Source organism: Porites lutea, chromosome 2 (genome assembly GCF_958299795.1).
Source record: "Porites lutea chromosome 2, jaPorLute2.1, whole genome shotgun sequence".
NCBI lineage: Eukaryota > Metazoa > Cnidaria > Anthozoa > Scleractinia > Poritidae > Porites > Porites lutea.
Genome location: NC_133202.1, coordinates 24,385,940 through 24,411,195, shown reverse-complemented (window position 1 = coordinate 24,411,195; position 25,256 = coordinate 24,385,940). Strand labels below are relative to the sequence as shown.

General features: G+C 39.5%; 1 protein-coding gene across 1 annotated transcript; it reads right to left on the bottom strand.

The window, feature by feature from the left end:
- Nucleotides 1–1,091: 1,091 nt before the first annotated feature.
- Nucleotides 1,092–25,222, bottom strand: LOC140925889 (polycystin-1-like protein 2). The gene is made up of 17 exons (XM_073375730.1): nucleotides 25,163–25,222; nucleotides 25,027–25,078; nucleotides 23,136–23,804; nucleotides 19,731–22,508; nucleotides 18,851–19,160; nucleotides 17,004–17,607; nucleotides 16,030–16,236; nucleotides 15,446–15,571; nucleotides 14,509–14,715; nucleotides 13,729–13,974; nucleotides 12,543–13,163; nucleotides 11,622–11,858; nucleotides 10,499–10,856; nucleotides 9,135–10,112; nucleotides 8,330–8,610; nucleotides 3,274–3,436; nucleotides 1,092–3,036 (listed from the first exon to the last, which is right to left on the bottom strand). Exons 1-17 carry the CDS (start codon nucleotides 25,220–25,222, stop codon nucleotides 1,163–1,165), a joined length of 9,771 nt encoding a protein of 3,256 aa, XP_073231831.1. The 3' UTR covers nucleotides 1,092–1,162.
- Between the last annotated feature and the right edge of the window lie 34 nt (nucleotides 25,223–25,256).

Below are 25,256 nucleotides of genomic sequence, written 5' to 3'. Positions count from 1 at the left end.
CTTTCAAGAACTGATTGAATGTGTGACTGACAAAGTGAAAGCTACATTTTCTTATGAACGAAAAACACGCTCTTTTTTCATCAAACTTAGTCCCCAGAACTCTGTAAATCGCATTTTAGGGCCTTGAAGTTTCAAAATTGTCTGGGGCAGAACGCGCCCAGACCCCCTACCCCGTAGAAAAAGGGGACTAACGGCCCCTTGTTGATACAGTCTGTTACTCCATTCAAACCTGCCGGCTACTTCAATCTTTATCGAAACCCCTGCTGATACACACACCCTACTTTTGGGGGTTTACGGCTGTTAATTTGGTGGGGAAATACCGGTAAGCATTCTGGCCACGTTTAGAAAGAGAATTTTTGCTTGCATCAAGAAACTCCGAAAAACATTTTTTTCTTCAGCCTTTATTCCTCGTTTCTTCCTTCTAGCTCCAGAGAGAGAGAGAGAGACTGAGAAACGAAAGTTAAACTTGTAAACCTAATTTCGGGCGTTTCGTGAAATTTAAATCTAATGAAACAATTATAATGAACGGTACAGAGCTTTAGTCGGTGAAAGTTCTGGCTTATTGAGGTTTCCAGACAAAGCAATACAATTCGTCTGGGCGGATCGCCGTAAAGATATGTATTTCATTATACGCCAGTTACTCTTACAGGCCATCCGTTGTTTGAGACTTTGTGTCGATTTGTGAATGTACACGTACACAACATCGTATAAAAAAGAAGTTCTAGAAAGAACATTGCCGCTCAAGTTCTAGGGAGGTTATCAGGTCTCAGATACTATACATTCAGTTGGTATGTTCAGCAGCACTGACACAATCATCATGCAGCGCGTCACTGAATCCTTCACTCCACCCGCTACTTTTCAAACTTTTTCTCCATATGTGCTCGACAATTGTGCTGTAGCTGTCAACTAGTTGATTAATTGATTGATTGGTTTTCGCAGAGTCAGGGAAAGGCAATTTATTATATGGCTGAATCCGCGGGCGCGCAATTGCAAGATGAAACGAATCATCATCCGTTATCACTTCTGATTGGCTACCCGAGCGGGCTCGGCAGCTCTCTTTTGTGTTTTTATCTAACCATCTTGACCTCAAGCTTGGTCAATAATGCGTATATACAGCATTTACACAGTAATCAATGTCAGCTTACATCGTCCGTTTTCAAAATTAATGTTCATCAGAAGACAGCAGATTCGTCAATCTACTCCGTTTCGTAGCATCAATCCTTTGTTGCAATTTTGCAAGCATTTGAATGTCGTGTTCCACAGAACGAGACTCCCGAGGATTTTGCGCGATTCTGCGTTGCTCCTGTAAAGTCTTCATTTTTTCCTGTACTAGTTTTTCGAGAATGCTCAGCTTCTCTTGCTCTTTTTGTGTGATAGGTTGTATTTTGTCGGTGTCTGCACTGGTTTCTTCAGGTGGTGTTGTGTCGATTTCTTGAGATGGAAGATCGAATCTGACATGAGATATCCCCGTTATCTCATCATTCCCTGCGTTTTCTTGATAGATTTTGCCTTCTTTGCGTTTTAGCTTCATTTCCTGTTTTTTAATCAAAGAATCATCCTCAGCTTCGATGTCAACGTGTTCCAAAAGTATCCACGAAGTTTGACTCTCTAAACTCATTACCTCGAAGATCCTGAAGTCGTCGATAACGTCTTCCACGTACGCTTCATTAATAAGGTTTTGAAGCCTAACAAACTGGCTTTTATCGATATAATTTCTTTGAGCCTTCAGCATTACTTCCTTAGGGTCTTCTTCCTCTTCAAGTTCCTTATCCTTCTTCTCTATTCCTGTCATTTCCTTGAATTTGTCCACAAATATTTCTAAAATAGCAGATTCAAAAGAGTTTTCTTTTGCTCTTCCTCGATCATCCACCAACGTTTGCCGGTGGCCTACTATAAACACCGACCTTATAATGGTTAGGTAGTAGAAAATCAATGTTAGGCAGCAGGAGAATAAGGCAAATGCCCTCACGATTGTGTAGGTGCTTGAAATATCATCGGATGTTCTCACCATCCGAGCCATGTACGAAACGGAGGTTTGGAATGAATTGGAGAAGTCCTTGAAATCTTCACTGTCTGTGTTGAATGCAAGTTTTAACATTGACGAAAATGCCATCATCAGGCAGAAGAAGACAAATAGGCAAGCAACCAGCTCATGAAAACATCTTGCGATGGTCCTCAGAATTTGAGTTAAACAACTTAGAAACTGGATGAAAACAGCAAACCGAACAATAGCGATAAAATTGAGGAGAGCGAAGGCATAGTCGGTCAGCTCATCGTAGAAGCCACATTGGTAGAAATCGAGGAACTGATGTGTGTTTTCCTTGAATTGGTTTGTGGCTAGTTTCTTGAAACCCTCTGTTAGTACTTTCAGAAAAATAATGACAACCCCAGTGAGAACTAAAACAAGGTCCAAAACCTTGGCGAGGTCTGTAAAATACCGCAACTTGTCGTGGAATAGAGTCAGAACAATACGATAGATCATGAAAACCAATGTAAGAGCACCGATCACCTCGCCAGTTATTCTGGCGGCTGGATGTTTTCGCAAGGAGCTGTACATGCTCACTGTGAAGACTTCATAACTTTTGAATATTCCGCTTATAGGCGGAATCTCAAACGTGATGGACATAGCTGCCAACATATTAATGGCGGGATTGTACACAACAAATTCGGCGTGCACCGCTCTGGTGTATTTATCTAACCAAGACGATCTCTCATGACGATCCACAATAAGCCTAGACTGTTGCGAACTTCTGTTCAAATTCAACACGTATCCACCTCCGCTGTAAGTTGAAAATGTCCCGATAACTGGTAGTATATGATGAGCTTCGAAGGCGTTAACATGCTCCCAAGAAGTGTGAACGTGAGTTGACTGTGACGATAAAAAGGCGAATAACTTTCCTTTTTCTGTCTCGGTTGGTTTCTCTCTTGCATTCTTCCACCCTTCGGTATAACACTTTGTTTCTTCGTTCATAAGCGAATGGAAGTCGTTGCATTCCGAGATAGCATCTTTAAAGAACTTGTTCACTTTACAAGTACCTTAAATGAACAACATAGTTAGCCTTAATAGAGTTTGTTCTAGTGTGTAAATACTAGAATAAGTTTTCAATGAAAGGGTACCTGAGAAAAGCGGAGTGCAACACAATATAATTCCTTTAATTTAGTGAAATTTGCATATTTCGTAAGAAGCAGCTTGTGGAACTCCTGGGAAATCTTTTACTTGCAAATAAAGTTTTCGCTGTTCCTTGAAACTGTAAATTGACAATCAATAGTTACCTGTTTGTATGCGAACTTGCCGTATTCGCACCACGCCCAGAAGCAGTGACACTCTGTCGGCAATAAATGGCTCACTTTCACCACTCCCATCATGTAATACTGGGTGCAAGCAGGGTAACAAGGTCTTTCTCGTCCAGGCCCAGATGGAATCTATCTTTGTCACCTTTGAATACATAGATGTAGAATAATATTTAATTTCAATTATCCTGGCCGGCCGCGAAGCGGCCTCTGGTATAATTGGGATTTCATTGCAACTTTCTTGCATCAACGAATGCTCACTCATGACCCGCCTAGTAAAGTTGGGAATCTATTGCGCGTTCTTATTTTGAACGGCTTGGAAACTAAAATTTTAGCATTTTGTTTTGAATAAGGGTATGGGCATGATTTTCAGTTGAACATGCCTACGGAGCGTAAAAATCGCATCCAGCCTGAGGATTAATGAGAGAGGGAAAATTTTATATATTTAGGCATGACAAAATTCAAGGGAACATTGGTACTTAGAAATAACATCTCATAGGCATGGAAAAAATGGGTTCATGCCCTCGCAGCCCAAAATTGACCCAGCTAAACTTAGGTCCCAGATCTCTCGCCGGGTTAATAATTCATTCCCAGTTTTAGCTCCTCTGGTTTGGCATGCCGGGCATGCCGGGCATGCCGATAGTGAAGCCAGTTGGTTTGGCATGCCCGGCATGCCAGGCAAGAAATTGGCATGCCCAGCGAGACTGATTTTGATGTTCGCTTCAGCATCATATCCTGAGAATCACATATAATCGCCAAATATATCTTAGGGAGCTTGAAGTTACAGGTTTCATGCCTGGCAATAAATGCAGATTATAACCAAAAAAGTCATGTTTGTCACAATGTGTGTCACGGGATCGACTGGCAAAACTGAAGACAGAACCCTGGATTTATAAATAAAAAGCACAACAAAACAACATTATTCATACATAAAATAGAATACTTAACTTGCAATCAAAGATTAATCCTTTTATTTCAAACCGATACTGACATTTCTGGGTCCACATTTAAATTTGATCGCGGAAAAGCGTCTTAAACAATAAGATAACAAATCTTCTCAGTATAAACTTATCCATGCTTAAGTTTTATCGTGTCGGAATGTTTCCCGGTCAACAGCATTAAAAGACTGGTGAAAATGAAGCTTACCAGGTCGTTCAAGTCAGTACGAGAGTACGACGTTAATACTGCAAAGACGTTCTGATTTGGTGAATTTGGACTGCCTTCTCAGAGAGATTTTGCTTAGTTTTTCAGTGCGCTCCTTGTCGGCTATGCGAATCTCGCAAACTGTTTTACTCCTTGCTGACGTTAGTCCTTTAAGCAACGTCATCTGCGTCATCCGAAGATACCCCGAGCACGCACGAAATCGGCCGAATTTCCGCAGAAGTGTTTTCGCGGATGACGAGGAATCTAGTTTGTTGTAGCGTGGCAGTTGTGGCGTCATGATGTCGTCATGTCTCTTCGCACTTGTTTGTCTTTTTTTTCTGCGGTGCATGGTTGAGATGTTGGTGAATGCTGGACAAGAAATGGATTCTGCGAGAGACTGTAAGTACAAATTTAGTATTAATTTGGTAAAGAAAAAGCCTGAATATCGAACAAATCCCGTGAATTATCCTTTTGGCATTCAGTTTATCTTGCTGTTGAGCATGCTTAAGAACTCCGGCATAAGTGGTTGTCAACTTGTTCACTTCGGATTGTTTCTGTTTGTATGTCTTGTAATCTTCTTCTGCTGCTAAGAAGACTAGAGAAAACTTCAAAAATAAGAAACCAAAGCTAAAAAAAGTCAGTTCTAATTTTATAGCTCGAGTATAATTATTTTTGGCGCCTACGGTCATATTTTTCCACTGTACTGGTAAAGTTACTTATTTTTGCTGCATAGTTTGACTGTTGTTTGAAAGACAATCAAACGGATATTACAATCACTTTTGGAGACAAAATAAAATATCCGTAAATCAAATGCCAAAATCAGATTTGGATTTCGCTTTAAAAAAATGAACATGCTGCGCGTGTCAATGCAAAGTTGTAAACAACTCAATATAGCAGTCTGTGAATGTGCGTTTAGGTCCACAAAACTAATTTTTCTTTCGGACATCTCATCCAAACAAAGACTTAAGGCTTACATTGCTTGTCTACGAGTGTACTACAAAATGCTTTGCTACAGTAAGCCTCTGAGAGGCGATTCTGGTAAATTTATAGGACGCTAAAATGCAAATAATTCTAAGCTTAAACAACCTGGCTGGGTCCGACTTTTGAATTACAAAATGTTCAGGTTTGCCGGCTCTACTTTAAATGAACATGGTTTTTGAAATGATTTTGTAATATTTTAACCCGAAAATTATGATTGGGTTATAAAGCTTTTAAAACGGACGAAAACTAAGCTAATAAACATGTTCATATGTAAAAAACTAAGATTTAGTCGCTTTTTCAACTTTGCTTTGTGGGCCGAAAAATTTACCTTTACGCAAAAACAAAAGCAAATAATGAGGCTTTTATTGGACATATTTTCTGAGAATTTTATCTGATCAATTCAATGTCACTAGCATTGTTTTCGTATAGGAATTTTCCTAATTAAATGAGCTTTTAATTTAATAATTTTGATACTCTATAAACTTCTCATTTGATAGCCTCACTTTTTTATACACCGATTGAGAAACAAATTCGCTCTCGTTAAATCCTATTTTATGACCTATTTATTAGAACTCTAGGTAACATACGAAATGATGTAACCGGACAGGCTTTAACCTTTGGTCCTAATTTATTTTTTCTTCGCAACCCCTAATCAGTGGACGAACCGTGAAAAAATATCGCCACAAAAAGATGCGAAAAAGTTTTCGCTGAGTTTCCTTTACATATTCCGGCTTTATATAGGTCTACACCCCAACTGCCTGCTTAAAAATGAAACTGTTGTTCAATTAAGTGTCAGTCAAACTCGGTATAATCTTGACTTGCAAATCCAAATGCAAAGATTTATTTCGCAGTAGAAAAGCGTGTAAACATCATCGAACAGCGCAATGTAAATTGGCTAATGTGAAACCACGTTTCTTTCACTTTTTTTTACCATGTATTTATCTCAATTGCACACTCTTGTGAAATTACCCTCAGACAATTAGTTGCGACCTTTAACAGACTCAACAAGCCAGTATGAAAATATGTTAAGAGAAGCTGAGCTCTACATGTTCTATTTCTTTTTTTCATATTTCCCTTGCATGTGTTAAGATTCCATTTCTTTTTTGTTACAGGTAACTTCCAGACATGACGAGGAGATAATTACTTTTCTAGAGAGCAATCCTTTGATACCGTCAGTTATTACTGACTTACTTTGAGTTAAAAACGAAGAACACAGACACTGGTAATGACACAAAAACATTAATCCCTGGCAAGCCTACAAAACACGAAAGAGGAACTCAGACTCCTTATCAAAATGTGAAACAAGATAAAAACAGCTTTTCTGACGTAGGGAAAATTGCGTTAGAGAGATTTGTAATTGCAACGTTATATTTAAGCACATTGCATTGTCAAACATCATAATTTACTGAATAATGAACAGTGATTTTGGGGCTTAGCTCAGTTTGTAATGAACTTTGAAAGATATTCTATAACCTTGTATTTTTAAAAGCTTTCATGGAACATAGATGCATTTTATTATACAATGAAAATAGTCTCTGTCTCTCTTTTTACTGATTTCAGTCAATTCCATTTTATTCGCAATGTGAAATGGGAATCCTATTAAAGACCCATTAAAAGGGGTGAGGAGTTTTTACAATCCCCCAACAGGTCATCTCCACGATGACGCTGTTTTATTACTACGGCAGAATCCCTCAGGGTTTTTCTTTCTTGTGAAAATTAGAGCTTTTGTTATTTAAACTTCGCTGGGACAACCAAATCTATGAAAATGAAAGGAACAGCAATGACGTCATCGTGTAACCGTTCATCAAAAGATAAGGACTGTGATCTGTTTAGTTTTTTTTTTTTTTAGCCAGGCTTAAAATCTCTGTAGATTCAAGGAATTATAACCTGTGCGTTGAGAGCATGCCAGAGACCGATTTTGGCATGCCCGGCATGACCCAGATTATGGCACGCCCGGTATGCCAGAGAATTTGGCATGCCGGGCATGCCAGAAAATTTGGCATGCCCGGCATGCCGGAGATTTTGCTGGGTATGAATTACTTATTACTAGAACCTAGGCTTCTCGCGGCCTGGGTGAGAAGGTCACGGAACCTCAAATTATGCTTACAGGGCATGCGAAATTCTGTTGCATGCCAATTTCAATGCAAAACCACTCTGGGGCCACCCCCTCTATTACCAGTGAGCAAATCATTGACGATAGGCATGGGAAAAATCCTTGCATGCTAACCAACATTGAAAACGTAGCAGAAATGTCCTCAGTTGCTGAGTCATGCCCTAGGGGAGGTTTTAAAATACAGAATTTCCTGACATGGATGAGGGAATTTTCAGTAAACAGCATGCGATCATGCCGGCTAGGACGTATTGCGTCCGTATTGCCCCTTTTTACAGCTAGCTAGGCTCATTTTTAGGTTTCATGGCCTGAAATGACGAAAAATTCATGCCCTAAATGTAAAAAGTCCAAAAACGTCCTGGAAATTTTAGTTTCCAAGCCGTTCTTTGTGTGATATTGCATAATATGGTAATACGTTATTTAAATTTTGCGTTTCAAATAAGGTGTTGCTTTACTTTGGTGCAACATATAGCCCTGCAAGCACGTATTACATAAAAAAATGTGTCAGCTAAGTCGCTATTTTTTGGATGAATTTTAAAATTGAGATGCAAACTAGGACAGTGGGGCGGTAGCACAAAAAGAACAAGTTTCTTGCATACAGGTATTTTTTGGAAACTTGCGTTGTTGTTTTCTCGTTTCTCGAGCCTTAGTTTTTCCATCTCTTTGTTTTGAATCACCGAAGAAACTACGAAGATTGTCTCGTACGTGAGGTAATAATGGGTTGAACGCCTTTTGTTGTTTCGCTAGAGGGGCAGGCAACTAACAGTTGTAATAAACATAAGTTTAACAGGTGTTTTAGCTTACCTGATTTAGGCGAACATAGCTACTGTTGTGAACCGGATCTAGAAATATTCGCCTCAAACTATCGATCATTTTGTTCGAGTCTGGGTTTCTGTACTGGAAGCTTAAGATGATGACCATCGTGAGCAAAATAACGTAAACACAGAAGTCTGTGAAGAGTTTGATCGTGTGACGTCTTCTAAGCTCTCGAGTTCGCAGCGATTTCAAGAGCTTCTTATCAGGCGCATTGTACTGCGTCCAATCTTCATGTCTCAGCTGTTCGTCGAAAACTGCCTGGTCGGCCCCTATGATCAGATGAGGTAAACAGTTAGTCAGTGAAACATTAATAAAATGGCCAGTTCAGTAATAATCGGGACCAAAGGGTCAGATCTCCGCGCCGTTTAGATTTTCTCTCGCTGAACCTGTTTTTCTTTTGTACATAAAGAAAGTGTTGTGAGTCAGTCTGTTGTGGAATAAAAACGTTTAAACTAGACGAAGAAAAGTGTTCTCTTGAGTAGTCTATCATACGCCTTTCGTAGAGCTTAACTGTCACATTTTGTTGCAAAAGCAAACCGTTGCTGCGAAAACTGGGGGAGAATGAAATATTCCAGAGTGCACTAAAAGTCACTATGTTTATTTTAAAACAAATTAGCTAGGATGAAACGAGTGTCGACTTGGGAAAATTTAATGCCGTTAAAGCCGATAAGATTAATGAAATAAAAATAGAAGTAGAAATTTAGTCTATGCAAAGAAGTGTGATGATGTTCCCAATTATAAAAATTTCATTAATTAATGCTAACTTGTCAATTTTAATGTATCTCGTACTTACCCATGGCGGCTGATATTTCTTCTAAATCGTCCTGACCACTGGGCGATGCGACAGCTATTGCAAAGACCAAGGAGACAATAAGCACCTTCAGTGGCTGACTGATTAGTGTGTCTTGGACAAACGAGATGGCCATAGTCGTTAGCCAAACGTTAGACTGCTCTTTCCCCCACATCATGCTGTAAAACAGTGTGAACGCGGCAGATGTAAGTGTCATCAATATGCACAAAGTCCAACCCAAGTAAATGCACCAATGTGGAAAACAGTGTGAACGGCTGCCTCCAGAGCCTTTGAATTTTGCACGAATTCTTGAAAAGAAACCACTAGATTCATCCTGTAACTTTAAGTCGGTTTTATCGTGATTTTTACTGCTATTTTCGTCTGGTTCACTGTGAAGTTCAACTTCATCGTCGATCTGACACTGGATATCGTGGAGGTCCGTTTCTTGGTCCTTATTTTCAACAACTCCCACTAAACTATCCGTATCAGTACGTATGGAATCAGTATCATCAACCTGCTCAGGTGACTGGGAAACGTTTTGTCTACAGCAATTCTCCTTTGGCTGGGAAGAATTAAATTCCTTCCTTCTAGATTTTCTAAACAAAGCCACAATCAAGAGGTTGACAGGCAGTACAACTAATGCGCTCTCGATCGCTATGATCACAGTACGTAAATTAACTTTAATCGGTCCCACCTCCAAGTTTTTAGACGTATCTCCCGGTTGAGGGTCAGAACCGTAAAACATAGCAGTAACGACCATGAAGGAAAACAGCAGAGACAAGCAACAAGAAATTCTTTGAAGCCGCGTGAATTGGCTTCTAGGAGGGCGATATGCTACTGAGAACCATAGATGATTGTCACATATCCCCTCATGAATTTTTCTGTTCAACCTTTTCTTGAAAGATACCATATCTTCTTCGCTTGCGGGACGCAGAAATACATCTACTTTTCCGTCTTCGTCCGCTACATCAAGCCAACGAGCTAGAAAACAAAATATGATAAACAGAACTTAATATTTAAATGAAGATACGATTTTCGCAGTTGTAATAGCAATTTAAGCAATTGCAAATAAACCCGAACAAAAAAACCGTTTTGAAACCATAGCCTCTTCGTTAGCGCTGCAGTACTCTCCCAACTGAGCTGTGAAGACCCACGCATTGTATACACGCACATCGTCTTCCTTAATGTACCGTACGAAAAACTGTGATATGTTAACCTCGTTTGGTTTGATCGATCTAAGTGGTTGATCCCCTGCACTTAAGTTGCATTTCAAACCCGAATTTTTGGACAATCGTTTAATAGCTTTCTATTTAAGTTGTTGTTTAGATTGGGTTTCGTATATGAAATCATAAAATTTAGCTTAAAACAGAATTGCGCATTCCTACCAGTAAGGAAGAACCATTTTTCTCCAGTCTGACAGTCGCGAAGCATAGCCCTTTTCAGGAACCAGGCCGGATTTTTGCCACTGTTATCATGCCAAACTCTTAATCCACGGATGGCACCAAGAGAACTCGGCAAGTACAAGACGAAAACGTTCAAATCTCCTCTACGGAACAGCAGTCGCCTGGCGTCAATCAAGTAACACGGCCCACTGCTGCCACTTTTCCCAAAGATCTCACAACCTACATTGGCGGTTGTACCGGAATTGTTACGACTTCCGGTGACAAAGTAGATTTCGTAGCGGTAATCGCCGTTATGGTGAGATGGAACGACAGTGGTGCCAATCTGTTAAAATGTAAATGGTAGCGAACAAGGATTTTAGGTGTTTGCAGCAAGCCAGGCCCGTTAAAGCCTGAAAACCGAGGTAAGTGCCTGAACCCTAAAATGTCTTTAGAACTATCTTTGGGAGGTAGCCTGTTCCAAGCGTTTAGATTGTGAGGACAGCGCAAAGAGAAATGATCGGGAAAAAAAGCGAGGGGATTCATTTCCCACTTTTTGACTTACTGTCACACTCCAATACCTGAACTACTGGAACTAGGGAGGAAAATACATCGCCGAAAATACAACCTTTCCCACGTAAACAATGGGGATGATCACAATGAACTGATGTAAAAGGTAATTTTTTTTTTTACTCTTTTTGTCCAAGGCCTAATCCACTCTTCACCAAAATGGCCCTTTCAAATAGAGGAAATAGAAAGGAGTTTTTCAAATTCGCCGGCTAGATAATTCCTTTTGGATGGCAACAAACATGACAAATGAGGCGGTAGCTCAAGTAGCTGTGTCTCAAAAGTTTCCAATTTTCCCTTTTCGTCCTTTTTGAAATTTTTTTTTTTATGGACGATGAAAGTATTGTGTCCACAAGCCCTAATCCTCCGACCTAAACTCAAGCAATTCTGTTTATACATGAAGCCATTAGGAAATCAATTATGTCTAATATGAATTACGTAAGTTCCGAGTTTTCTTGCATTTCTGGAGATAAGTGCTGAGGTAAAAGATTTGAAAACGATACCGGGAAACGATAGTGTGATTTATCAGTAGTGGGGTTCCAACCTGCATATAATCCAGTCTGTCTCGTCTCCAAGCCCATACGGCTAACAAGGCATACACGACTAGCAAAGTCAGAATAGTGAAAAGCACAACCACATTTCCAGTTTGAAAGGCTTCTTTGAAACCCGCAAATACTTTACTGAAGTCTAGAGGATTAGGCGCGACCAGCATTCCAGACCCAAATGTTGTTAAATGATTGGTAAGGCAGTGAATTTGTTTGGAGCTCGTAAGGGGTCCAACCTACAAACAGTAAAGAAGCGACATGTTTTTGTCTTCACATTAAAAAAGTTCGTTCAATGTATATCTCAACAGAAGGAAAAGTCGAGAAATGAGATTTTTCATAAACACACATGTTTGGCCATAACTTTGAATATTCTTTAGGCAAATAAAGGCTTCTTCAGAAAGTACTTTCAAACCACAATTTACAAACTTTACTTAGTTATTGCCCTTCTCCCCCTCTATATAAAGGATGGATTACGCACTATAAGACATTCACCGTGATCTCTATCAATGAGCTTTATACTAAATTTTTCACTTAAAAAAAATTGCAATTTGTACTTCGTCACAAAGTTTTCCTTAAACTCGTCGTTTATGCCAGATTCATTTATCGTCAGGTTTAGCGATACTCTTCGAGCATTTTTCTCACTTGCTAGTTGTAACTGTATTAAGTGCATAACTTTATCTGACCGTTAGCTTTGTTATTTTGTTTGCTTTTTTGTCATTTTTCATGCGTTATTTAGCAATCGTGTTGAAATGAAATACTCCGGGGACGGAGTATTTAAAAACACTCACAGCATGTTCTTATTACTGGTTTAATGTTCTTTAATGTTCTAATGTGCGCTGGAGTTTCCAACCGGTGTTTTAAACATTACACAACAATAACACTATTAGAAAGAAAATAAGAAACAACTAGACGGCACTTACAATGCATCCGTCTCCCATCCATGCTTCCTGTTGTTGATTCCAGTAAAGACATTTTGCTTTATATACTCTTATAGAATATTTCATCACAAGAGTCTCGTTGGAGTTCATCGTCGAAATCTCTTCCTTTCCGCCTTCGTATAGTACACCTATGATGTAAGAGGTTTCTCGTAACTCCATATTTGACAAGAAGAGTGTGTATGCACCATACTCCTGAAAGCAACCTGTGTAGTTAGTGTCTGCGCGACCTCCACTTGAAGATTGCCAGATCTGTTTTCTCCAAGAGTATTTCTCCTTAGTGGGTTTCGTATTCTCTCGCACGAAGATCTGAAGTTTGTGGCTACAGTTAAAAGGGGTGACTTCGATGCTGACTGATTCGTCTTTCGAAGTAATTACAAGCTTGTGATACACCCACGTAACTTCTTCCCTCACACTTACATTAAACACTTGTGATTCAGGCAGGTTTGCACGGACCGGTAAAAAGTATTCAATCAGCTTGTTGAGATTTGAAACTGTTATAGGTCTTTCGTTGCTCTTGTCCTGGTATGACAAACTCACGACAGGACTACTTATGTCTCGGGATGAGTTGTTGTAGGTATAGTAGTTTTGCGTCATTGAAAATACCTGGAAAGAGAAATGCACCCAGCGAAACTAATGATGTGCGAAATACCATTTTACCTATCGCAAAAAGTATATTTAAATCCCTTTTAAGGTTTTAAATAAATTTTTAAAAGGCAAGGCGATGCAAGTAATCTCGTCTTTTTGGCAGAATATTGCCTCTTAAGCCACGAGAATGACGGAAGAGAAATTTGCATAATTTTGAATTAAGTCGCGTGTTCCTTTTGATCGCTTTATTAAAATTGTGGGAGTTGGTTTATCCTGGTGCATTAAGTATAAAATTTGAGCCGCAAGAAAGGAAATTCTTCTCTTTAGTGACAATCCGGGTCGAAATTGTAAATTTGCTTAAGTTTTTTAATAGAGGATAACAAACAAACCAAAAGGCGACAAAAATTCTTCCTTCTGTATTTTGCGCAAATCCTCAATTGTCTAGCAACCTAGATTCGTCATCGTCATTATCGTCATCATTAATCATCATCATCATCAGAAACAACAGCATCAACGTCATAATCGTCGTCGTCATCATCATCGTTATTCTTCGGTTGCCAAGCAGGTGACTAACGCTACTTACCTTTTGATTGACAGATGTCAGTCCCAGCATTCCTTTACGGAACATGTTGCTTCCTCCCGGCAATTTGAAATTTGCGAAACCTACGCGCACTTCACCGCCACCATCAGAAACTGTGAAACTTTTCAAGTTGACTGTGAGTCTCGGGGTTGAAAACTCCGATGCTTCTTCAAATGAAACCTTACTTCTAAGCAGTGATGTGGTCAGAGAGTCTAGAGCGTTGATTAAACGTTTCACCATTGCTTTACCCTAGAAAAAACAGTGATTCAAATGGTCTAATGTATTGCAATCAACTTAGTGAGAAGCCAAGCAGCCACGTTAAAGACCTTTAAGACCATTCCCAGGCTTGAGGGCAACAAAACAAAAGGGAGTATCGAATAGCTTTACTAACCAGTTCATTTCCTTTTCCACTGAAACGGCTCGCGAAATAGACTTTGTCATTCTAGGTATGTATTATGGACGAACTACCACTGAAATTGTAATAGGTAAGTATTTCATCTTCAAAATGAAACGTTGTAATCGCCGAGTACAGGATAACATTATGGACGCCAATGCTCAGTGCCTTAACTGAGGGTTATTTAAGGAATCAACAGCCAGCACCAACGTAATATCTTCAAGTTACTACCTTAACTAAAAGCATTCGTTTTACGCATCCTGGCGGCCTTGTTTAATATCCTTTATTCCTACGCTGTTTAACGTGGAGTACCTTTGAAAACAGCTCAAAAGTATTTAAGAACAATTCACAATATTATGTTACGAATTATTGAAATGAACACAAAGTACTTTAGCTTGCTTGTTCTCAGTCGCACTTTGCTTTTCCACGCCCTGATTGGTGATGTTAGCTTTATTGACAGCTGATGCGGCGCCCAGTAAGTTTCCAAGTGCACCACACATAGTTGACGCAAGAGACTCCAATGAGCCAGACGGAGTTTCTTTTGATTTACGGTCCACAAAAGCAGTAATGCTTGTTAAAGCAGATGTACCGGCCTCCTGGACAAGAAAGATAACCAGACAGATATGTAAAGGTATTATTTGTAAGTATTCTTTAAGTATGTGTGTTGTTTTATGTCGGGCGCTTCCTCATTCCTTTTATTTATTGACTGGTAGTTGCGGCAATCTGTCAACTTCGCTCAGTTAAGGGTTTTGCCTTGGCTTCACTGTAGATATCAATACTAATTCGGTGAATTTGCATAAAAACATGTGCGTTTACTGACGATTTTCATGTGGCCTCGTCACAATCTGTAGCGAAGTCCTACGCGGAACACTACCTTTATCATTGCCTATCAGTAGTCGGTATAAAAAACGAAATAAATCTCTTTCTCGTATAGACAGGCGTAGTCACAAACATTTCTATGCGTTAATAAACAACATGTAAGTTCACCATTTTGCCCATTGCCCATTTTGAACCTTGTTTACTCCCGTGCATGAGAATTATCTTCAATTTCCCTTGGGAATACTGTAATACCCAGGAACAATCGCAAAATTGTGGGGGGCGGGGGGGGGGGGGGGGGTGATAAACAAGGTGTATCATGAGCAAAGTGAAAATGGTCATTAGGCTTGTATCGACCTTGCCTTAGAGGAAGATGTCAAGTTATTTCGATCTACCATATTTCCAAAACATTCTACTCCGTTCAGTTCGAATTGTGCGATTAATCAAGAAATTATGCCTTTTGTAGAAACCCTTCATGAGACAGACTAATTAGAAGTCAGAGTTCTTTACCTGTGCATCCAACGATAATTCTCTGGTAACCTGTGTAGCCTGATACAGGGACCCTGAAATAAGCTTGGCAGAATGCTGAGAGGTAGGTCTTTGGTAAGTGATTGCCAATATCAAAGAGCTTCGCACCTTTTACGTTACAGAAGCAATAGAAAAAGAAATAAAAAAGCACTGTCAAATACTTGCTTTAAACAGTGCGGACACATGTGTTCAGCTCTACATAAAATAAAGCAATTTAGATTATTCTAACGCAGGTTGTGTGAGGGTTATCAGACTCCTTCTATAAAAACATTTCGAAACTGTTCATCTATTGATTGAATGATTGACTGGGACTCTCAAAACTAGGGAAAAGGAATAAACAGATTTTGGAGAAAAAAGCCAGTTTAGAAATATAGTGGACTCCGAGGGTGGAATTGAATGAAAGTATGATTCATATAATTTCACAGGGGACAGGGCCTGAAGACATACTCTTAAGGGTCACCTATAGTTCATGGCTGTTTCCTTCGGTTTAACAAAATAGCGTCTAGTTATCCACAATATTTTAACGGTAGTTCATATCTAATGGTAGTGATTACGAATTTCTCTACCTTTCGTTTTTCTGCAAGGTGAACACCTTCTCCTCCATCGCCGAGTTTTGTTTGATGATTTAAAACTGAACAAATGCTCGCAATCATTAATGCGACCTCTTGGCTATTTCCAGATTTCACTGAGGCCGCTAAGGAACTGCCCTGTCCACTTGTAAGATTTGATAGCTGACTCAGCAGCTCAGTACCCTTGACTAGGGAAGGTAACGACTAGGAAGAAAAATTAAATAATCACATAATGAATCACAAAATTAAGAGTGGCTTCCTCATGGTCTCCTAAGCTATCGTAGTGATCCTAGCGGTTTGCTGGACCTTTTTTTTTTTCAATATTATCGATTACTTAGCTACCAGCCGCGATACAAGTGGTAGCTAGTGGTAAAGGGGGTACTCGTCATTTGTGGTATTAGCATAAAGGCCGATTATTTATCATAATGCCCAATATCCACATACAAATTCTCCACACGAATTTCCTTAATGTCCCTTAAAGAATTTAGAAAATTTGATAAATGATCAAAGCACTTTCTCTTAGTTGATTATCGTATCACTCATAACTGGTTCTCTTGAAAATGCATCGTTGTTGTTGGGAGAACACTGATATTGGTTTCTCGTGGGTCTTGAGTCAGAAACTGAGACCGCGATTGAAGGCATTACTGGGCCTTCGATGAAATAGATAATCGGTTTTCTACTCGGGGCGAATTTATTGCAGCGTACAATGCGGGTTTGTTAAAAATACAGTTTAAAACCGGGCGAAACAATGAAATCTGGTTAAACTGGCTTTAAACCACTGAAATACTGAATAGAATTCTAATTCTGATTTTAATTGTGTAATCTGCTATCTATTTTAATTGTGTAGTCTGCAAACGTAAAAATTTTAAACTTCCCAATTGAACCAATTAGGTGAATTCAAAGAAGGATTAACAGATGATTTCGCTAAAAGAAGCAAACATATAGTTGTAAGGAAAAAAAGTGTTTGGTACCTTAATTTGGAGATTAACGGTCGTTGCAGCGCCTAGTCTATCAAAAACAAGAACATCAATCTCTAACGTGTAATTATTGTCCTCATTTCCCAGAGGAAGTAAAAGCGAGGTATTTGCTTCTCTTCCGTAATACAAGAGAAATTCCTCAGACTGTTGGGCGTTTACGATCTCGTAATGAAAAGGTCCATCGGGATCACTCCATCCCCAACACCAGAACCAGTAGCGCGTACTGAACACGTGACCAACACGTGGTTCAACGTCACAGGTACCACCCGTGGGTGCAGCATTTGTTAGGAAAGTGTAAGCAGCTCTACCGTAATTACCATCAGGCAACGTTGCAGTGATAACCAACTTATAATCTCTACTTCCTTGAAAGCTATATTTCTTTATCACAATGTTTGGATAAGCACTTGATGTGGCGTTTTTCAGGGCTGGTAGTGTCATATTATCACGCCGCCATGTTGTTTCTCCATTTTCGCGGCCTTCCAAGACGAACAAAGACCAGGAATACATAATCTGGGTTACACACCCTATTCCTTTGCACTGAGTTGATAGGGAGAGTTTATCTGAGGGGTTCATTTTGCTTCCACAGTTAACCTCGCACCTTGAAAAAGCAAAGAACAAAAAGAAAAGAAAAACAGACATCTTTTTCTCTGTCGCATTTATCAAAACTATTCTATTTCGCATAATATGTTCGGCTATGTATATTGTAGATCAACTTCAGCGTTGGTTCAAATCTTAGTTTCCTTTGGTTTAAACTCATTACAGTGGAACCTCTATATAACGAACCTCTATATAACGAAGTCCTTGGTATAACGAACGATTTTCTTTATGTACGGCAACTATATGAAAGGGAACCTCGATATAACGAAACCTCGTTATAGCGAACATATTTTGCCAGTCCCATGAGCCTTCGTTATATCGAGGTTCCACTGTAGCATCCATTACCATCCCCCCCCCCCCCCAAAAAAAAAAAGAAAAGGAAATTAAGATTGACCCCACGACATAGACTTCGAATTTTAGATCTGTTTCTGTAATAGAAAGTCCGGAATCAACCGTGTATCTAGTCACAAACATATTCTACCGAATTGAATCTGGTTAAAAATTATTTAAAAGGAAATCTCGTCTCCATCATCAAAGACGTCGCTACCAATCAAACACCACCAAAGAGATTCTAAACAGGATGGTGTAAGACAATATGCTTTCCCGTATATTTAACCCCGGGGGAGGAAAACTGCCATATTTGGCCATAACGGGTATGTTCCGTTGAACGGGGTATGGAACGGGGGTATGGTTTTTAAACAGGGCATACAATTAAATTATTTACCGTTTTAAACAGGGTGTCTGTTTGGACAGGAAGCCTTTAAAGGGCGTGTAAAGGTTGGCTAGTAGCTGTCTACATGGGTGGCACTTTAATACAATTTGTTTCCAATCAATATCCAATCGTAGTATAAGCAAACTCTATATTCTGTATGCGAAACGAAATGAATCAGGGCCCAGTGATTCGAATACGATCGATTAACGCCAACCGGAGGTTAAATTTTTATCCTGGTTTCTTTTTCTTTTGTTCGAAAGCATTTTCTCGAATGATTTTCTCTATCCGTTTTATAGCATCCAATAGTCACCTCGTAGACGAAAAGAATTAAACTGAATTTTGCTTTTTCAGCTTTCATCTCTGAATTCAAATGTCGCACCGACCATGGGTTATCTTAACCCAGCTTTGAACAACCCGGCCCTGGGTAATTAAATGGGGTCTCTTGTCTTAAACACGGTCAGGGTTTGAAGGCCTCGGCAGCACAACTCTACCCAAATGTACCTCAGTGCTCTCCCACGGGTAATGATCTTACCTTATGGTGAGCGTCGGAAGATTTTCAGGACCAATTTCGAGTTTCTGAGTAGCCGAGCTTGTCCTTTTCCCCTTTGTTACTACCATTTCGATCACGTAGGTCTCATTTTGCACCATTTGACTTGTGGTTAATTCAAGAGAGGCCGTTTTAGAAAGAAGATACTGCCCGTCTCTGTAACATCCTTGATCAGGGTTGGGAGGCAATGCAGTTAACTCTTCCGATGAAACATTAACCACACCATTGATCGCTTCTGTTATAATTTTCGGAAAACTTTCGGTAGTATTTCTACAAAACCAGGTGAACTCTATTCCTGGAAAACCATAAAAAAAGGAACATGACATTGAGCTTATCCGTTCACCGGTTTGGATTATAAAAGACTAAATTTTTATAGTAAGCCTTAGGCTCGATTTTCGGTCTTCCCCGAGGGGAAAGGATCTTTTCGGAAGGAGCGCGGGCTGATTTCCCTAACATGCCAGTGGCTGGTAGTCTATGCGGCCGGAAATGTAGGACGTTAACGTCGGTGATTTACGAGATGGAGTGAGAACTTACTTAAATTCAGATAATCCAAATAAACAAAAGGCTATGACTTGCTGCTAGTGCGATATAAAAAGAAAAGAGTGAAAAATGATTGAACGGATAAAGACAAATTATATTTGCCTTGTCTAAAAAAGGAGAGCTTGAAAGCAAAACGAATCGCTTGAATCAAAACATTCAGCATTTTAATATTTATCTTATTTTTGTACATTTATTAAATAATATGGTTGCCTAGTTCAAATTAGAACTATTGTTTTGTTGAGGTTAATAGTTATAAGTATGGGTTTGGCCCCTTTCATTGTATTATTAATAAATGTTTCATGCGAAAGCAAAAAGATCTGAATACCTGCAATAGTGCCTGGTCCAACATCCGGGTCATATGAGCCTAGGCCATCAATGGATAGCTTAGATCCAAACCCCCTTCTAATCTCACTTCCTCCAGTGATCTTTGCAATCAACGGGGACTGGACTACCCTGATGTAACCGTCAGCAACAGTGGCGAAATCTTTTAATTCTTCTTCAACCATTCCAACTTTTAAACGTACTTTAAACAATCCCAAAGGCAATGCCCTCCTTCTTAATTGTAACTCTCGCAGAGAAACTTCTTTGTTTGAATTAAAATCATGAAAGTATTCGAAGGTCCCCGTCCTTGGATCATTTTGTAAGATCTCCCATTCATATTTGGATTCCTTGGATTCGGGGCAAAACACATCCACATCTGCCTCGATGGCGATACCTTCGGCTCTTAAAAAGTGTTTTGCATCGTTTGGAATGTCACCAGCGTCCTTTAATTTTACCTTAGGTTTCCTACAAGGTCTTGCGAGAATCTCAACTTCGCAGGATGTCGATACTCTTGAAACTGCATTACCAAGGCTTGCATTGATGATGTAAATTCCTTGAGAGTTAAAAACCTTCCTTAATATGATATCTTTCTCAAGCTCACCCCTGTATTGCACTCTTTTGGGAAGATCGCCCTTTTCCAATTCATTGCAACCGCCAACATGTCCATAGCAGTAGCTTGTGCTGTTGTCTAACTCAATTAGAAGGGTCGAGTTGGTTCCAATAATTTTGATGTTTGTTTGGATGGTAACGATTTCTCCCATTACCCTTGGAGAAGAGCATTTCAGTAAACCACCATGTGAGACAGAGGGACGTCTTTGGACAGCAATCACTACGCCAGCAGCCACTTGGCTCACTCGATTTTTAACAAGTACCGATATTGTATATATTCCAGGTGTGTTAAAAGTACGCGCAATGATTTGGTTGGTCGAATGTTCCTTAACATTATTTATAGACCACTTGTTATCCAGACTTGAACCGTTTCCAACGGTGGAATTGAAGACAACTGGCATTCCAACTTCAAAGATATTCATGTCGCTGCCATAACCAACATGGTGGGAGTTATCTTTTAAATAGGTCACGTTTATATTAACGTTAGATATAGGGATCTCTACGTAAAGGATTTGTGTATAAAGAAATGACGGAGTGACCAAATTCTTTGCGGTTACTGTTATGTTGTACTGCCCTGCTTTCTTATAAATATCTGAAGTCACTATGCACAAATGGTAGAAGTTGTGATTTTCAATATAAAGGTCTTTCCTTTCAAAACGAACTCTGAACGTTACATTTGTACCATCTGCTGTCATGTTTATAACGAACGTTTTGCCAAGAATCACAGGTTTAATAGGCAAAACCTGGAAAAATGTAATTTCCTTCTGAACTGTGGTATATCCCGAGGCTCTCACTTCACTCCAACGATTTCGGCATGCAGCATTGACTTCATAAATACCCACCTCCTCAAAAACGTGTTTTGCACAAATGCTAATATTAGTGAATTTTTTGACACTCAAATTTGAATCTTTGAAGTAAAACAGTTCATCCTCTAGATTTTGTGAAAGTTCGTGGCCATCACCAAACTGCCAATGGCACGAGAAATCCGACCCTTTCGTGATAAACATAGTAATGTTGACATGATCATTGACTTTAACAATGAGATTGGGTATAACGGCCCCCTCTAACATTATCACTGGCTTATGGACCTTTATGAGAATGCTGGTATTAAATCGGGAAACTTTGTTAGCAACTGTGATGTTAACAGTGTAAAGCCCATGATAACTGTAAGAGTGATTGACAAAGGTTTCACAGGTATGCACCACTTTTCTGTTGTCTCCAAAGCTGACCATATATGAAGCATTTATATTGGGTCCCGAGTTCACTTCTGTCAACCAAACTGAAATTGTCTCATTGATCTCTATATCTCTGCTCTGATGAATTAGAACGGGCACAAACGGAGAAACCTCTCGAAGAATGGCGCATTTAAGAGATGTGGAAATCCATTTCGTCACGGCATTTGAGGCAGCGACATGGGCATAAAATATTCCAGGAGTTTTGTACTCGTTTTGTGTTACCAATGCATGTCCATGCGTCTCATTTTTTGACTTAACAGCTTCGAGAGTAACTTCTGAAAAGTTTGCTTTGTATAAAACACCAGTCCCATCGTTAATTTGCCATCTCACCATAAACTGTGTTCCAAACAATATAGGAGGAATTGGAATTATTGTTAGCCCCATTATAACTTTTTGGACCTGTACGGTTTCAGAAACGGATAGCTCGCTTCTTCTGTTTTTGCAGGTGACTATTGCTGTGTAAGTCACAGAAGCTGAGTAGGTGTGTCTCAAAACAATTTCTCCTGGAAAATTGCTTGATGTTGTTTTATTCGCAGTATCACCCAGCCGCCACAAGCACTCAAAATCTGTTCCTTGTTCAACAAGTAGTGTTATTTGGGTGGTCTCCCCAAACACTGTCGGGTTGCTATGAAGAGATACGTTGTTTAAAATGCGAACTGGTTTCGGCACTGAAATGTTGGCGTTGCCAGTTAATATGCTAGTATTGCACAAGGTCCAAGCCACTACATGCAAGGAATAGTACCCTATATAGCTGTACATGTGGAAAGCCGTTTCAAGGAAACTCTCTTGAACATCGGTGCCATCACCAAAGTCAAATCGGAAGAATGGTTTAGTGACGTTTTTGTTTGTAATTGCGCTAACTGCCAGCAATGTTTCATTTGCTTCTGCCACATGCACTGGTGACGTAAGGTTGAGAGAAAGAAAAAGTAGAGGAACCACTGAAATCAAATGCAATATATTAGTCCCTTTGAATACCTTCCTCCAATAAGAAACTTCCATTGTATAAAAGACATTGAATTAACATTGCTAAATCCCAATCAGCTGCTTCTACTGGCTGTTCTCTGACATTCTTACAGTAATAAATAAAAGAGGGAAGATTAACGATTATTCACGATTTTAGCGGCTACGATTCCTTTACGTAGAATATAATTAGGCACGTTTTGGTAAGTCTATTGGAGTGGTTGACGAGGTATCTGAATTGAAAAAGAAGTCCATACATAGTCCGGTTATAGTGTTCCACAACGTGGGTTCCATAATCTGGCCACTGAAATCACGAACTCACTGCTAGGGGTATTAACCCTAAAATGTTCGTGGTTTATCTAATTTCCTCAACAGAGTAATTAATAATGATCTGGAAAGAAATACTCGAAGCCCAATTAACTTGATCCCTCGAGAAGCGAAATAAGTGCTTTCATCTTTCTATTCATTTCTCAGTGTGGTGTAGGTAAAATCCGTCCTAAGAAATTTCCTTCGTGTCTTATGAGCAATTCTGAATTAAACAAGAATTAATACAGGTTTCAGTAACCTGAACTGATTATATCTACAACATCTTCACCTTTACAAACCTTGTTTGCAAGCGTCTTTTCCTTCAAAAACTTCCCTTGGTTCAAGTGCCTTGGAATAGAACTGCAAACATGCAACTTCTCCATTGAAGGAACCTAAGGAAGAAATGGCTACCGCTCCAATCCGAATCTCGTAACGTGTGGCGAGATACAGATTCTTGCCAATAAGCCTTCTCTGGACTACCAAACCATCATGGTAAAGGGTGGCATAACCTGTTACGTGATCATACGAGGCGCCAACGAAATTCCATTGCCCTAAGTTAAGCACTTCAGCTCTCAACCGCGTGGTTTTATTCAGGTTTCGTTTGTTGAACCGTGCCATGAGCTCTCCTTTTTCACCTGCATTCCCCTGGACCCAAAGCTGCACACCATGGCCGGTAGCATTATAATGTACAAGGGGCCCAGGTAGGTTTCGAGTCGGGTTAATGTAAAGCAAAATAGTCATTGATTGTTCAAATTGTACTTGCTTGTTTGATTCAATCTCGATGTAGGAGTTTTGATTCCCTTCGAGTCGTACTGCACCGCCGGGTTCACCTTCGATCCCGGGGACAAAGTGGGTGTTCGAGAAATGAGCGTGCAAACTTCCTTGGATAATCTCCTGGTAGGTGTTGTAGTACTCATTGAATGGGAAAAGCGCCGCTGGCTTTGTTGTGAAATTGCAGTATTGAAGAACTGGAATTAAAAATAAAATCTAAGTCATTAAAACCTTTTGAAACCTTCCCTTGGAAGAATCTTTTCTCAATACTTACATTTTGATCATAGACCCATTTGAAAGAAGGGATTTATTTTAAAACATTTTCTGCAATCTTATAAGCGTATAATCAGTGAGAACGGGCAAGCCTGGTGATACTTCCTCTTTTGGCCAAGATTAACAACTCAATAAATAAAATGTATAACCTTTAGTACAAAGTGGCAAGGATGGCCGCACTTTTTTATTTATATTTGCCATAAACCGGACACCACGTGTCTGAAATGGGTAAGCCTTAAAGAATGTTGGCCTCTTATGTCAGGTGAGATGAATGCAGTTCGCAAACCAACACTCCAATGTCCTTTATCTTCCTGAACTGAATAAAAGGTGGATTTTACACTGGTCATAAACGTGTCCGTAAGAGAAAATATGTGAGTCAAAAGTATTGAAAAAAAAGACGCTAATAAAGTATTCGATATAACTCTTCATGTTTTGTAAAGAATGCAAATGAAATCGTCTGCCCTTGTTTGGTCAAGTCTCGCAAAGTTTGCCTTGCATTTTTAGAGCTTTTAAATTATTATCGGGTCATTTTGTACCTGTCAATGCGTAGTTTGCACATAGGCAAGCCTTCAGAGCTCGCTGCCAGCCGGGGCTAAAGCTAGGCACTTTACACCGGAGGATATTTGTCCGAATTCATAAATGTTTCCTGTTTTTTTTACTTTTCGCTGATTCGGAGACACACTTCAATTAATCCAAGAACATTCTGATTCGGAGACAAAATTTTCATTTAAGGTACCAGATTCAAAATCTCCGGGAATGCGTTCACACTGAAGCTCACTGACAATTATTTCGTTACGAATCGGGTAAAATCTCCCCTACTGTAAATGTAGACAGAGGTAGAAAACTCTTCCTATATATTACGTAATTAGAAATATAATCTGTACAGTCAGTTAACCTTTTTGCGACAATCAATAACACTTTTTCTGTCACTAGTTAAATTAGACTATCTTCACAGTGCCGAAAAATAACCTTTTTAACTAATCTTATTAATTTTTTGGGTCACTTTTGTTCTAAATTTAAGTGTTTCATTCACTAAAGACGTCTTTGAGAATACATTAAACAGTAATGGTTTGCCTTTTTGGTAAATAAGGTGCTAAGCAGTCACAACTTGTGCTTGAAATGGTTCGAAAATGCGTTTTAATTTACCTCGAGTTCGATGACAAACAGCTCCTCGCAGTGTCAAAACCTGCAACAAAATCTACAGTGAAACAATAAATGATAAATTTGCACTATCCGTAAACCGTGCAGCGCATCGATCCAAGTAAAAGCATTGGATACATACCTGAAAAACAAACGCCAGTGAGAACAGCAAGCCAATGTGTTTTTCGTGCTTCCTTCCCATGTTAATCGTCGAAAAGTAGATTTGGGTCAAACAA

What these genes read in the sequence shown, in the direction of transcription:
- LOC140925889 (XM_073375730.1), bottom strand. Translation starts at nt 25,222, where the DNA reads ATGGGAAGGAAGCACGAAAAACACATTGGCTTGCTGTTCTCACTGGCG. An exon ending in GGATGGGAGACGGATGCATT is followed by an intron (nt 11,859 to 12,542) that starts GTAAGTGCCGTC and finishes TACTGTTTGTAG; the next exon opens with GTTGGACCCCTTACGAGCTC. An exon ending in AGAAATATCAGCCGCCATGG is followed by an intron (nt 8,611 to 9,134) that starts GTAAGTACGAGA and finishes ATCTGATCATAG; the next exon opens with GGGCCGACCAGGCAGTTTTC.